Raw genomic sequence first — 16,443 nt, forward strand, 5'->3', positions numbered from 1 at the left:
GAGAGAGAGAGAGAGAGAGAGAGAGAGAGAGAGAGAGAGAGAGAGAGAGAGAGAGAGAGAGAGAGAGAGAGAGAGAGAGAGAGAGAGAGAGAGAGAGGAGGAGGTGGCTGGCTGGCTGGCATCTAGAGGGATAGAAACCCTTACAAACCTAAAACAGTAAAATTTCGGTTGGAGACACGAAATTCGTCATTATGGGAGTGAAATTTCGATTACGAAATTGTAAATTACGATTTGAAAATTAATTACGAAATTACGAATTTGGGTCGTAATGTTAAATTTCGCATTCGTAATAAAAGCAGTTCGAAATTTCGAAAATTTCGGCTCATCTCTAGTAACACACGTTGCTATGGCCAGCCACCCCTCGCCTTTCTGGCACGCTCTTTCCTCTGGGTCCACTACTTCCTTTAGCTGCTTCAGCACCTCCGAAGAAAAAATGCAAACATGCTCCAAATAGCGGAAAAAAATTGTCTGTAAAACAGGCTACATAGCAAAAAGGCAAATGGTTTTTAAAGGGAACCTAAACTGAGAAGGATATGGATTTTTCCTTTTAAAATAATACCAGTTACCTGACTCTCCTGCTGATTCTGTGTCTCTAATACTTTTAGCCACAACCCCTCAACAAGCATGCAGATCAGGTGCTCTGACTGATGCCAGACGGGATTAGCTTCATGCTTGTTTCAGGTGTGAGATCCAGATACTACTGCAGCAAATTGATCAGCAGGACTGCCAGGCAACTGGCATTGTTTAAAAGGAAACATCCATATCCCTCTCAGTTTAGGTTCCCTTTAAGATTTTATGTCTAATGACTTAATCCGGCTTTTGGATGTCCCACTCACATGCTCTCCAGCAATCAGCTGTGCTAAAACTTGCATCCAGCGCGATGTTGTATGCAATGCTTGTGTGTTTTAGCGCAGCTGATTGCTAGAAGCTGGAGGTGTGATGCAGCTGAAGGTAGTACTGGACACGGAGGAAAGAGCTTACCAGAGAGGTAAGGGGTGGCCATACATCCCACATGTGCTGATGGGCCCGCTGTGGCTGTTGGATCTGGTGAGTGGTTAAGAGACGAATAAATTGTTGCATACAAACTATTCCTGGTTAGGGTTACCTGACCCTTACCCTATCTAGTGAGAGTGTGCAAGAACCACCCCTTACCACAAGATGTGAATGCACATATCCATACAAATAGAGACATTATGTATATGTGTGCATCAGTGTATGTTTGTATCATATGGCCCCACCTATAACTACACCCACTTTCGATACACTTTCGATACACTACGCTACGCGCGCCACAGCATGTCACTACTCAGGTGCCCTGGATCTCCCTGGACCCCTGTCTTGGGGGACCCCTGTACTTATTCTAGGCTAACCAAGAACAGCCTAACGTTAGCACTGTACAGTCTATATAGCCATGACAGAAGTATTGTGTGCCATTTATGTGATTAGGAGGTGAGATATTGCTCACAGGATATAGCTTGACAGGCATCTATGTTTTACATGTGCAATAACTATTTAAACGTAAACTAAACAGTGTTGAAAGAAAATTCTTATGTCCATTTGCTCTTACTGTTAACTGCCAGTCCAACTATGCAGCAGACAGGCCAGCAATATGTCATCCTTCCTCAACATCTGGTGGCACTTGATTTCTTGGTTAATTCCCCAAAAAACAGACTTGCAGACGCGTACATGCAAAAAGGGCGTCGGAAAAAAAGGGTGCGAGGTGTAAACGATAAGCGGTAATAGCGTTTATAAAAATATTGTGTTGTATTTCATTTACAAATAATGTTTTACAAATTAAAAAACATTCTTCTGTTTTAAAAGTGAAACTTATAATTACATTTGTTAAAAAAACGATAGTATATGTTTAATTGTTATAATTGCATATTATTGTGAATTACCTTCATTTATCATTTCTTCATATAATGAAATCTAAAAATATTGTTTATAACAATGAAAAAAAATATAAGTGTGTTTGTAATAACTATTGTAAAACATTAGTAAATATTACTAACATTTCACTACAACTACACCTAAGCCTACTCTCACACAGAACCCTCCCTGTACCTATCCCTAACCCTTAGACCCCCTGGTGGTGCCTAACCCTAAGACCCTCCTGGTGGTGCCTAACCCTAAATCACCCCTGGTGGTGCCTAACCCTCCCTTACTGATCGCTTTATTGTGTGGATAATAATGTTTTTCAAACAGTGACTGTAAAAAATACATTACAATTTACGTTACGTACTGATCGCTTTATTTTGTGAATAATAATGTTTTACAAACAGTAAGGGATAACATTTTAAATAATGTTTTAGTTAAATATGATAAATATGTTTAGTATTTTTGTAAACGTTATTCATCACGAGCACATTTTGTAAACTTAAATCATCACAAGCGCCGTTAGAAAACATTAAAAATCTTTGTGCGCCATTTGAAAACGTTAATAATCTCTGGCACCTTTTTTCCTGTTCAGCGCCCATCAAACAATATTTATTATGGGAGTAAATGGCGGCTCCCTTTTTGTCCACTTGCCTCTTGCTCCCAAATTTCCTGCTTCCCCTGCAGACACAATGCATAGAATGTCCATACAGTTCTGCTCTACAATGCTAAAGTGACGTACCCTCATAATTGCATATATAACGGTAATAGGTGCAATGAAACCCTGAACAGTGACAGTGGACCCAATTCACCCGCTTGAGTTCTAGACCTAACACAAAGGTGGATCAGAACAAGTCTGTACAAAGCAAAAGTATGCTGTGACACACTGATATGTTGCCTCAGATACCAATTCTGTACCCTGTGCATGCGGTGTAAAATTTTGTTTGCATGTATTTACTTCCCACCTCGAATAGCTCAGCGTTAACATTGTAACATAGATAGGTAAATATTACAGCAGCACCCCCTGTGCTTACTCTACAGATTTGGGCAAGGGGGAAGGTGCAGGGGTAATAGGGGCTTGCTCCTCCACTCCCCCTTGCGCCATTCTGTAGAGTAAGCACAGGGGGTGCTGTTGTAATATTTAACTATCTAGTACACACACTAGCCTCCTGATGCTCTTGATGACATGACATGCATTGGGAGCCAAAATATGATGTCAGCATAGAGCATGTAGATGCCCGGAGAAATAAGAGACCCAATATAACATGGACTGGACTGGGTAAATATAACAGTGATCCCTGTGCTTACTCTGCAGAATGGGGCTGGAGAGAGGGGATAGGGGGCCAGCAGAGTCTCTTTCCAACCATGTTGCAGGGGTGGGTCTGGCAATGAAGAGGGGGCACAATTTATTTAGCTGTGGGACCCAAGAGATTACTGGTACGCCCCTTCTCAGGGGTGTTTGCATACCTTATAAAAGAGTTTACTTTCATGTTAAGCAGGCTGCATCTGTCTATCTATCTACTTTACAAATGTATTTATTACAGACAGGATCTATTTTTAGGCCCCGTTCACACTGCACACGTTCCCATCCGCATTTCGGGAACGCGTGCAGGAGGCCGATACGCACAACATCAGACAGTGCATAGACTGTACTATCTGATGTTCACACTGCATGTGTTCCGGACCAGTGCGGTCCGGGAACGCATGTTGCACGCATTTTTTTCCAGAAATGCGCGGCTGACCCATTTACTTCAGTGAATGGGATCAGCCACGCAACGCATACAAACGCGGATGCCGTGCGTTCATATGCGTTGCATTCCGAACGCACAGCCGTCCGCGTTTGCTAATGTAAACAGGGCCTAAGTCTTGGTAATCAAGGACTTAGCGGTGTTGGTAAACTTCCAGTCATCGGTGGCCTTGCAAATGAAGTACTTAGTCTTGGTGGGAATGCTGCTTCATATCAGGTAACACTGCACAAGATGAACTGTAATAGTTTTAAAATTATATTCAAGTACAAAAAACAAAACCACACATGCACTAACAAAAATGATGATGCTTTAAATGTTTTACCTAAATGTGTCTGTGTGTATCCACTCATATACAGGATCTTCTCAAAAAATTAGCATATTGTGATAAAGTTCATTATTTTCTGTAATGTACTGATAAACATTAGAATTTCATATATTTTAGATTCAAATACACACAACTGAAGTAGTTCAAGCCTTTTATTGTTTTAATATTGATGATTTTGGCATACAGCTCATGAAAACCCAAATTTCCTATCTCAAAAAATTAGCATATTTCATCCGACCAATAAAAGAAAAGTGTTTTTATAACAAAAAAAGTCAATCTTCAAATAATTATGTTCAGTTATGCACTCAATACTTGGTCGGGAATCCTTTTGCAGAAATGACTGCTTCAATGCGGCGTGGCATGGAGGCAATCAGCCTGTGGCACTGCTCAGGTGTTATGGAGGCCCAGGATGCTTCGATAGCGGCCTTAAGCTCATCCAGAGTGTTGGGTCTTGCGTCTCTCAACTTTCTCTTCACAATATCCCACAGATTCTCTATGGGGTTCAGGTCAGGAGAGTTGGCAGGCCAATTGAGCACAGTAATACCATGGTCAGTAAACCATTTACCAGTGGTTTTGGCACTGTGAGCAGGTGCCAGGTCGTGCTGAAAAATGAAATCTTCATCTCCATAAATCTTTTCAGCAGATAGAAGCATGAAGTGCTCCAAAATCTCCTGATAGCTAGCTACATTGACCCTGCCCTTGATAAAACACAGTGGACCAACACCAGCAGCTGACATGGCACCCCAGACCATCACTGACTGTGGGTACTTGACACTGGACTTCAGAAATTTTGGCATTTCCCTCTCCCCAGTCTTCCTCCAGACTCTGGCACCTTGATTTCCGAATGACATGTAAAAGTTGCCTTCATCCGAAAAAAGTACTTTGGACCACTGAGCAACAGTCCAGTGCTGCTTCTCTGTAGCCCAGGTCAGGCGCTTCTGCCGCTGTTTCTGGTACAAAAGTGGGTTCATGCTTCCATCTGCTGAAAAAGCTTTATGGAGATGAAGATTTCATTGTTCAGCATGACCTGGCACCTGCTCACAGTGCCAAAACCACTGGTAAATGGTTTACTGACCATGGTATTACTGTGCTCAATTGGCCTGCCAACTCTCCTGACCTGAACCCCATAGAGAATCTGTGGGATATTGTGAAGAGAAAGTTGAGAGACGCAAGACCCAACACTCTGGATGAGCTTAAGGCCGCTATCGAAGCATCCTGGGCCTCCATAACACCTGAGCAGTGCCACAGACTGATTGCTTCCATGCCACGCCGCATTGAAGCGGTCATTTCTGCAAAAGGATTCCCAACCAAGTATTGAGTGCATAACTGAACATAATTATTTGAAGGTTTACTTTTTTTTTTAAAAAACACTTTTCTTTTATTGGTCGGATGAAATATGCTAATTTTTTGAGATGGGAATTTTGGGTTTTCATGAGCTGTATGCCAAAATCATCAATATTAAAACAATAAAAGGCTTGAACTACTTCAGTTGTGTGCATTTGAATCTAAAATATATGAAAGTCTAATGTTTATCAGTACATTACAGAAAATAATGAACTTTATCACAATATGCTAATTTTTTGAGAAGATCCTGTACAGTAGCAATAAAAGGTATGTGAACCTTTTGGACCCTTTGGAATGGATCTCTGCACACATTGGTCATAAAATGTGATCTGATCTTCATCTAGGTCACAACAATAGACAATCACAGTCTGCTTAAACTAATACCACACAAATAATTAACGGTTTTCATGTTTTTATTAAACACACCATGTAAAGATTCACAATGCAGGTGGAAAAAGTATGTGAAACCCTAGACTAATAACATCTCCAGGAGCTAATTGAGGCTAATTGGAGTGCTGCACTAACAGCTTCCACCGCTGCAACGTCCAACAGTGTGCACCTCACACAGGCTCAGCAGCTGCTTGTCGCTCGGGCTCTGGCAGAAATAGCCGAACCCTATTGCATCCGCTCTACTGAGCAGGAAATCCTGTTTTGTCCCCTCTCCTTAGCACTTATAGAGCAGATTAAAGGGAACCTAAACTCCCAAAAAAACCCATGAGTTTCACTTACCTGGGGCATCTACCGGCCCCCTGCAGCCATCCTGTGCCCTTGCACAAGTACCGGTACATTTTTACGCTTTATAGGTGTCATGCGTACATTTTTACGCATTGCACCCGTAACACAGAAAAAATGTACTTGTTAATGTCCGCAATAGCTTTCTGCACCAGTGGGAATGCGTAAAAAGGTATGCATGACAGCTGGCTGACTCCCAGTCGGCAAAAACGAAACTAGCTGGCAGCGGGGCACCGGAGGAGCCATGAGTGACTGCAAGGACACAGAATAGCTGCAGGGGGCTGGTAGATGCCCCAGGTAAGTGAAACTCATGGTTTTTTTTTGAGTAAAGGTTCCCTTTAAGAGAACATTCTCTACTCAGCTGCTCTTCATATGGTAATAATTACTAGGGATGCTAATTCGGATTCCGCGGAAATGCAATTTCCGAAATTCCGATCGTAAATTGCATTACCGCATCGGAATGCGGAAATCGGTAATACAAGTGCGGTAGACAGATTTTTGCGGATTTCTGCCGGAAATTGTGGAAATTTCCGCCGACTTTAACATCGATTTTCTCAAAAACTATAATGTCTTTTTGAAAACTTATTTTTTTTTTCATCTTGTTCACAAAATTCAGTTTAATAAAGACTCAGACTCAGAAGACTCAGTATGAATAAACCAATCAGAGAATGGGGATTTAGGCGGAAATTTCCGCATTCTCCGATTGGCACTTATTCATTGTGCGTCTTCTGATTGGCTTAAAATTACCGCATATCGGATAATGCGGATTTTCTGCATTTTACATTACAGTAAAAATTCGCCGACTTTAGTGGTTAATAGCAAAGCCCTCATAAGTCCTAGAAACATTTTCAGGGTTTATTAAACAGCATCTTGTGAACAAGATGAAAAAAAAAAGTTTTCAAAAAGATATTATAGTTTTTGAGAAAATCGTTGTTAAAATCGGCAGAAATTTCTGCGATTTCCAGCGGAAATCCGCATCGGAATGCGGAAATTGGTAGCGGAAAGCGGAATCAGTAGCAGTAGCGGTAATTGGCAATGGCGGAATGTGGTTTTTCCACGGAATCGGAAATTGGCATTTCCAACCATCCCTAATAATTACATTCAAAGAAGCCTGCTAGCAGGTGCTGCTGAGACTCAATGTGAGGTAATAGGGGCTCATTCCTCCTCCCCTTGCCCCATTCTGCAGAGAGGGCACAGGGGGTGCTGTTGTAATATTTACCTACCTAGTCCACACTCTATGCTGCTCTCCTGAGGCTTTTGATGACACATGAATTGGGAGTCAAAATATGATGTCAGCATAGAGTATTCAGATACCCGGAGGAATAATCCAATATAACATGGACTAGGTAAATAGAACAGTGATACCTGCGCTTACTCTGCAGAATGGGGGCTGGAGAGAGGGGATAGGGGGCCAGCAGAGTCTCTTTCCAGCCATGATGCAGAGGTGGGTCTGGCAATGACAAGGGGGCCCATGTAATTAGCGGGTTAGGGGGGGTGCGAGCCATTTCTGTTACGCCCCTTCTCAGAGTTATTTGCCTACCTTCTACAAAAGAGTCCACTTGTATGTTAAGCAGGCTGCATCTATCTATCTATCTATCTATCTATCTATCTACTTTACAAATGTATTTATTACAGGCAGGATTTGGAGGTCTGGGATCTATTTTAAATCTTGGTAATCTAGGACTTAGTGGTGTTCTTCAAACTCCCGCTAGCATCCTCTCTGGACTTGGTCCTTCTGGCATCACAAGCCTTATAAGTCAAGGTCTCGGTGGAAATGCTGGAAGTAGCGGAAGTCAAGCTGGCATCACTTCAAATCAGGTAACACTGCACAAAATGAACTGTAATAGTTTTGAAATTATATTTAAGTTAAAAAACAAAACAAAAAACACACGCACATACAAGGAGGACGTAGTGAAAAAAGAGCCTTTAGGGGTACTTACCTTGGGTGGGAGAATCCTCTGGATACGAATGAGGCTTCCATCATCCTCCTTATTACCCTCGATCCAAAGTTGCTCCCACCCAAAGGTCTGCTAACAAAGGCTTAAACGCAGATGCCCTAACTTCCACGACTGTGACGTTGTGCAGTGTGCATGCTTGTCGCTTGAGCTCCGGCAGAAATAGCCAAACCCGATCTTATCTACTCTACTGCGCAGGCCTGAGTTTGTGCAGTAAAGAAGACCTGATTGGGCCAGGCTATTTATGATGGAGCCTGAGCTGCAAGCAGCTAATGCACCTGCGCAAGGTGCACACTGCTAGGGGGTCCCAGAAGGGGTCTGCAAAGGATGACAAAGGAAGCCTCTTCAGGATCCAGAGGCTTCCCCCTCCCAAAGTGAGTACCCCCTAGGGGAAACTTTTATTCCTGCAGGTTTACTTTAAGCCTGGTATGCACATCTTGGCTAATGACACCTCATCCATGTAGTATGGCAACTTACCTTCACAATAATCTGTTCACAGTAAAATCTGTTGGCCCTCATAGTACATGGGGTGGTTAAAATTGGCCAGTCATTGACCAATCAAAATTGGATGTGTGTACCAGGCTTCATTCCTGGTAAACACCTTCAATTTTGATTGGCCAATTGTATGACCTCCATGTTGTATGATTGCCAACAGATTTAGAATACCTTGAGCAGATTGTAGGTAACTTCTCATACTACATGGAGGTGGTAAAATTGGTCAGTGATTGGCCAATCAAAATTGAAGGTGTGTACCAGGCTTTACTCTGGGTATTGGTAAAAAATGTTGATGTAATTTGTGCTTCACTACGCAGACCAAAGCTATATACACAGATTTGATCGTTGTCGCCTGGTGGGAATCGGGAAACGTTCCCTTAGGTGACAAACACAGGACCGTACAGACACATTGCTAGCCTTCATGTGTTCTCATGCTATGAGGGAGGAGGGTGAAACCGCTGTGGGAATTCAAATCGATCGGAAATCGATTCTATTAAATCTATTGCTCGATCCATTTGCAGCTGATTTTGATCCATTTCGATCGATTTGATCTATCTGACAGGATGGAAAATCTAGGCCGATATGCTGCTGGTAGCAGATCCATGACCCCTAGATTTGCATTGGATCTAATGGTCCAATAATGCATTTAGATGGATTTTCAATAGATTTAATTCTGAAATCTATTGGATATCTGTTCCTAGTGTGTGGCACATATCAGATAGATTCCTGTCAGATTTGACTTGACAGGCATCTGACAGAAATCTATGCTGATGACATGACATGTATTGGGAGCCAAAATATGATGTCAGCATAGAGTATGCAGATACCCGGAGGAATAACCCAATATAACATGGACTGGGTAAATAGAACAGTGATCCCTGTGCTTACTCTGCAGAATGGGGTGTGGAGAGAGGGGACAGTGGGCCAGCAGATTCTCTGTCCAGCCATGATGCAGGGGCAGGTGTGGCAATGACATGGGGGGCACCATGTATTTAGCGGGGGGGGGGGGAGCTATTTCTGTTACGCCCCTTCTACAAAAGAGTCCACTTGAATGTTAAGCAGGCTGCATCTATCTATCTATCTATCTACTTTACAAATGTATTTATTACAGGCAGGATTTGGAGGTCTGGGATCTATTTTAAGTCTTGGTAATCTAGGACTTAGCGGTGTTCTTCAAATTCCCGCTAGCATCCTCTCTGGACTTGGTCCTTCTGGCATCACAAGCCTTATAAGTCAAGGTCTTGGTGGAAATGCTGTAGGTAGCGGAAATCAAGCTGGCATCACTTCAGATCAGGTAACACTGCACAAGATGAACTGTAATAGTTTTAAAATTATATTCAAGTAAAAAAAAGAAGCACACGCACATTCAAGGAGTATGTACCCATAGTGAAAAAAGAGCCCCTAGGGGTACTTACCTTGGGTGGGAGAAGCCTCTGGATACGAATGAGGCTTCCATCATCCTCCTTATTACCCTCGATCCAGAGTTGCCCCCACCCAAAGGTCTGCTAACAAAGGCTCAAACGCAGATGCCCTAACTTCCACGACTGTGACGTTGTGCAGTGTGCACGCTTGTCGCTCGAGCTCCGGCGGAAATAGCCAAACCCGATCTTATCTACTCTACTGCGCAGGCCTGAGTTTGTGCAGTAAAGCGGACCTGATTGGGCCTGGCTATTTATGATGGAGCCTGAGCTGCAAGCAGCTAATGCACCTGCGCAAGGCGCACACTGCTAGGGGGTCCCAGAAGGGGTCTGCAAAGGATGACAAAGGAAGCCTCTTCAGGATCCAGAGGCTTCCCCCTCCCAAGGTGAGTACCCCCTAGGGGAAACTTTAAGCCTGGTACGCACATCTTGGCTAATGACACCTCATCCATGTAGTATGGCAGCTTACCTTCACAATAATCTGTTCACAGTAAAATCTGTTGGCCCTCATAGTACATGGGGTGGTTAAAATTGGCCAGTCATTGACCAATCAAAATTGGATGTGTGTACCAGGCTTCATGCCTTAGAAAACACCTTCAATTTTGATTGGCCAATTATATGACCTCCATGTTGTATGATTGCCAACAGATTTTGAATACTATGAGCAGATTGTGTAGGTAAACTCTCATACTACATGGAGATGGTAAAATTGGTCAGTGATTGGCAAATCAAAATTGAAGGTGTGTACCAGGCTTTACTCTGGGTATTGGTAAAAAATGTTGATGTAATTTGTGCTTCACTACGCAGACCAAAGCTACATACACAGATTTGATCATTGTCGACTGGTGGGAATCGGGAAACGATCCCTTAGGTGACAAACACAAGACCAGAAACTGTACAGACACATTGCTAGCCTTCATGTGTTCTCATGCTATGAGGGAGGAGGGTGAGACCGCTGTGGGAATTTAAATGACCCAAAACAGTGCTATACAAGTCATTTTGCTATTTAAGGTTATTAAAAAGGTTATTAGTGGACCTGAACTCTTGCACAGAACAGAAGGAAAACATAGAGAAATGCACCCTGTGCAGGGGTGCAGCAAGGGTTTTGGTGGCCCCAAGCAGCCTATAACTTGAGGGCCCCCCTTCCATAAATGAAATGGCGCAAAAATCGGTGGCGCACCACCACCAAAGAAAGTGCTGCAGCGTGGCCAAAACATGATGTGGGTGGAGCCAAATACTAGCAAAATACAGGTAGTCCCCGGTTAATATATGAAATAGGGTACAGGTGATGCCCTTAGTATAGGTAGTGAGCTATAGGTGCTGCAGTATAGCCAGGTACGTGTGGTGCCCCAATATAGATAGCAAGCTATAGGTGCTGCAGTATATAGGTAGCCAGGTACATGTGGTGCCCCACTGTTGGTGCTTTCTATGGGCAGGGTGCTGTCTTTGGGAAGGGTGCACACAAGGTGGTGTCTGTGGGCTGGGTGCAGGCTGGTGCAGGGTGATGGGTGTAGGCAGGGGTAGGGTGATAGGTAAAGGAAGTGGCAGGGTGCTGTGTAAAGTGTGGTGCCCAAGTATAGATAGCAAGCTATAGGTGCTGCAGTATATAGGTAGACAGGTCAAGTGGTACCCTCAGTATAGGTAGCCAGCTATCGATGCTGCAGTATAGGTAGCCAGGTACATGTAGTGCCCCACCATAGGTGCTTTCTATGGGCAGGGTACTGTCTGTGGGAAGGGTGCTTGCAAGGTGCTGTCTGTGGGCTGGGTGCAGGCTGGCACAGGGTGATAGGTGTAGGCAGGGGTAGGGTGATGGGTAAATGCAGCGGTAGGGTGCTGGATAAAGGCAGGGTGCTGGGTAAAGGCAGGGGCAGGGTGGGGGGTAAAGGCAGGGGCAGAGTGCTGGGTGCAGGTAGGGATAGGGTGCAGGTAGGGAGAGGGTGCTGAGTGCAGGTAGGGAAAGGGTGCTGAGTACAGGCTCACACAGGGTGCTGGGTGCAGGCAGGGTGCAGGCAGGGATAGGGTGCTGGGCGCAGGCAGGGACAAGGTGCAGGCTGGCACAGAGTGCTAGGTGCAGGTAGTGACAGGTTGCTGGGTGCAGCCAGGAACTGGGTGCAGGCTTGCACAGGGTGCTGGGTGCAGGCTGGCACAGGGTGCTGGGTTCAGGTAGGGATAGGGTGCTGGAATCAGGCAGGGGCAGGGTGCAGGCTGGCACAGGGTGCTGGGTGCAGCCAGGGGCTGGGTGCAGGCTTGCACAGGATGCTGGGTGCAGGCTGGCACAGGGTGCTGGGTTCAGGTAGGGATAGTGTGCTGGAAGCAGGCAGGGGCAGATTGCAGGCTGACATAGGGTGCTGAGTGCAGAAAGGGATAGGGTGCTGGGTGCAGCCAGGGGCAGGGTGCAGGCTGGCACAGGGTGCTGGGTGCAGCTAGGGGTAGGGTGATGGGTGCAGGCAGGGGCAGGGTTCAGGCAGAGATAAGGTGCTAAGTGCAGTCAAGGGCAGAGTCCAGGCTGGCACAGGGTGCTTGAAGAAAAAAAAATTATCTCCTAGGAGAAAGCTAAAGGGGCCCATACACTGGTTGATTTCAGACATCCATCAATCTATTCTATAGAATCAATCGGAAATCGATTCTATTAAATCTATCGATCGATTGATTTGCAGCTGATTTCGATCGATTTGTTCTACCTGGCAGGATGGAAAATCTAGGGTCCATAGAGTTGCATTGGATCTAATGGTCCAATAATGCATTTAGATCGATTTTCAATAGATTTCATTCTGAAATCTATTGGATATCTGTTCCTAGTGTGTGGCACACATCAGATAGATTCCTATCAGATTTGACTTGATAGGCATCTGACAGAAATCTATCGGATGGTCAAATCTGCAATGGCAAATCTATAAGTGTATGGCCACCTTAAGGAGAAAATGTGAATTGGTTAAGCCAGAGAGGTGCTTAACCGTTTCAGCGCCGCGGTCCGAAAATCTCATGCATCCGAGCAACGTTCACCTCCCATTCATTCGCCTATAACTTTATTGCTACTTATCACAATGAATTGATCTATAGCTTGTTTTTTCCGCCACCAATTAGGCTTTCTGTGGGTGATACATTTTGCTAAGAGCCACTTTACTGTAAATGCATTTTAACAGGAAGAATAAGAAAATAACGGAAGAAATTCATTATTTCTCAGTTTTTGGCCATTATAGTTTGAAATTAATATACGCTACCGTAATTAAAACGCATGTATTTTATTTGCCCATCTGTCCCGGTTATTACACCATTTAAACGATGTCCCTATCACAATTTATGGTGCCGATATTTCATTTAGAAATAAAGGTGCATTTTTTCAATTTGCGTCCATCACTATTTATAAGCTTATAATTTTAAATAATATAATAACATATTCTCTTGACATGCATATTTAAAAAGTTCAGACCCTTGGGTAAATATTTATGTTGTTTTTGTTTTTGTTTTTAATTGTTTTTTTTTTATAAAAAAAAGTGTATGTGGGTAATTTTTGGTGTGGGAGGGAAACTGCTAATTTTGAATGTAAAATAATGTTTTTTTTTAATCAAAAATGTATGTGGGTGCAGTTTACTATTTGGCCACAAGATGGCCACAGTGAAAAAAGTCCTAGATGCGAACCAGCTCGCATCTAGGAACTAAAATGCTGAGGAGTTGTTTCCTGGGGGCAGAAATACCGCGCTCTCTGGAGAGAAAGCGTCGGTATTTCTGCGGGGAAGTTAGATCGGTGAATGGGAATTATATTCCCATTCACTGATCGGGGGGCTAGCGGCGGGCAGCGGGAGCGCGCGCGGGGGCGCGCCCGATCGCGCGCACGAGCCGGCGGCAGCACCAGTGCCTATCTGGACGAGGAAGCTCGTCCAGATAGGCCGAACTGGTTAACTCGAATCCTTGTGAAGATCGCCTTCTGAATTGCAGTCGTTGTCGTGTCTGCTTGAGGGAGGTAAGACCACCACTTTCTCCTTCATTTTTGCCATTTGAGTTGGTTTTTAAGCTCATTTAATCTAATTTTATACTTTTGGCGCCTCTGTTCATTGTATACAATGAATTGATTAAGGGTCATTAAGTCACCACTTTCTGTGCTGTCAAGGACATGTACATTTTCAAACTAAGCAGCTGGCTTTAAATTTAAAATGCCACGATCGATCGATCGGCCACTAATCGGCTGAGTGTATGGGCCCCTTTAATGAAACTGTTAAGAAATGGAAAACATTTCTCCCATGCCACTCTCTAATTTGCTAAACGTTCTGTTTTCCAGTGTTGAAAGCAGAAACTCTACCAGTCTACAAGCCCCATCTTAAGCTTGAGTGAAACCTTCACACAAGCTTTTTATAATAATTTGCCCATCTGATCATTTATGACTTTTAGTATATATACAGTTAAAGAAAAGAAAGCCTTTAGAAATAGCATCACCCTGGACAATAAGTGAAAATATCAAAAATACATCTTTATTATCTCAGAAATATTTGTATATCAAAAATACACTTCATAAAGCATTCATGATTAAAAACAATTAAAATGACAAAGGCCTCGATTCATAAAGCATTACCTCATGCGGTAATGCTGAAAACAGCAGACTTTACCGACCACTTAGCAAAATGTCAATTCATAAAGGCTGTTACCGCATGAAAAGCTGACATTACCGACCAGGGAGCTAAATTACCGACTTGGCTGCAGTTACCGACAACACATGTCAGTAAATTGTCAGCAAATGTCAATTCATAAAGCCTTTAACATGCGGTAAGCCTGGCGGTAGTTACCGACACCTCTGGTGAGGTCTTAACAAGTTACCGACACCTCTGACAGCTCTGATTAATGCAAAGTGCAGAGATCCGAAAGTCTGTTTGATTCATCTGTGGAGAGAGCCAGAGAGACCTCTGTGTGAATCATTTCAGCAGCCAGGGAAAGACTGTGTGACTCATCTGTCTGAGCCTTCAGTGGAAAGAGCCGTCTGTGTGAGTAATTTCTGCAGGCAGGGAAAGACTGTGTGACTCATCTGTCTGAGTCATCAGTGAGAGAGCCGTCTGTGTGATTCATTTCTGCAGGGCAAAGAGGGAATCGGGACACTGCTCTACTCTACCGCTCAATGGGCTGCGGTAATTTACCGACCTCCAAGGGCAGCTGGGGAAATCTTTATGAATTAGCACACAGACCGGGAAAATACCGAGTGCGGTATTTTCCCGACAAGATTTTTGTTATCGCACTGCTGTTTATGAATCGAGGCCAAAGACCCATAAAACTCTCTGCCTATAGAGATAAATAACTACACCATGCATGAATATACAATATGCCTCCTATATGTGTAAAAAATAATAGTTTCCTCAAAGGGCTCAGTGCATGAGCCCTAATTGGATAGAACCCGGGTTCAATGTAGACAAGGTGATGTGTTAAGATGAGAAAAATCCTCAACAGAGCAATATGGTGACTGTGCTAATGGATGCAAACAATGAAAATATACACTCAATTGCACACAAACTCTGCAACCTAAAATGAACAAAATAACCTGAGAATAGTGAACAAGGACTGTGATAGGCAGTACCAGTGAAAGTGATAATGGTAGCCAAATAATAAAGATGTATTTTTGATATTTTCACTATCTTATTGTCCTGAGTGGTGCTATTTCTAAATGGTTTCTTTTCTTTTACTGTATATAGAGTATGCTGCTTTTGACCCTAGCACACTGCAGGCATATGCAGAAGTAGCGTACACACCCTTTTGTCTATTTATGACTTTTAGAACATGTGATGTTTACATCATAGTGTAAATATGATCCCACACCTTATAACTGCTTGTGTGGAGTGGACTCATTTTACAATGTAGGCCATGCATGTTACTTCATGCCACTCTGACACTTCAACTGATGCAACACTTCAGGCTGATAGACAAACAGAAAGGTCACTTCTGACCTAACATAAGTGGTTTGGCTACCTTCTAAAAAGAGTCCATTTGCTTTTTAATCTGACTGCACTGGGCCAGGCATGGCCAATACTCAGTGGCGGCTCCAGGATTTTTTTTTAGGGGGTGCTATGCAGGTGCTGGACCAATTTCCGGGGGAGCTGACGACCTGCGGCGCGCGAAGCGCGCCGCGCCAAAAATGGGTGTGGCTACAACCTGCGGCGCGCGAAGCGCGCCGCGGCGAAAAAATGGGCGTGGTCATGACCGGGTGAGGGCGGGGCTAACTGTAATTTAACGTGAACCCAGGGTGAGAGTGATATGGTGGCTGCCATATTTATTTCCTTTTAAACAATACTAGTTGCCTGGCAGCCCTGCTGATCTATTTGGCTGTAGTAGTGAACTGAATTACACCAGAAACAAGCCATGCAGCTAATCTTGTCAGTTCTGACAATATTGTCAGAAACCCCTGACCTGCTGCATGCTTGTTCAGGGTCTATGGTTGAAAGAATAAGAGGCAGAGGACCAGCACCGCAGCCAGGCAACTGGTATTGCTTAAAGGGAGATAAATATGGCAGCCTCAATATTATTCTCACCTCGGGTTCCCTTTAAAAGTGCAACGCAAAGACAGAGGGCCCAAG

The 16,443-nt window shown here is 43.8% G+C and overlaps 1 protein-coding gene across 1 annotated transcript in view; it reads left to right on the top strand.

Moving 5' to 3' along the window:
• Positions 1-16,443, top strand: part of LOC137561535 (spidroin-1-like) — a 53,120-nt gene that overhangs the window by 21,196 nt on the left and 15,481 nt on the right. Inside the window, exons 5-6 of the mRNA XM_068272842.1 lie at positions 7,660-7,842; positions 9,586-9,768. Of these exons, the coding sequence (XP_068128943.1) occupies positions 7,660-7,842; positions 9,586-9,768 (366 nt within the window). The remainder of the gene's footprint in view (positions 1-7,659; positions 7,843-9,585; positions 9,769-16,443) is intronic.

This window comes from Hyperolius riggenbachi, chromosome 3, assembly GCF_040937935.1.
Source record: "Hyperolius riggenbachi isolate aHypRig1 chromosome 3, aHypRig1.pri, whole genome shotgun sequence".
Lineage (NCBI taxonomy): Eukaryota > Metazoa > Chordata > Amphibia > Anura > Hyperoliidae > Hyperolius > Hyperolius riggenbachi.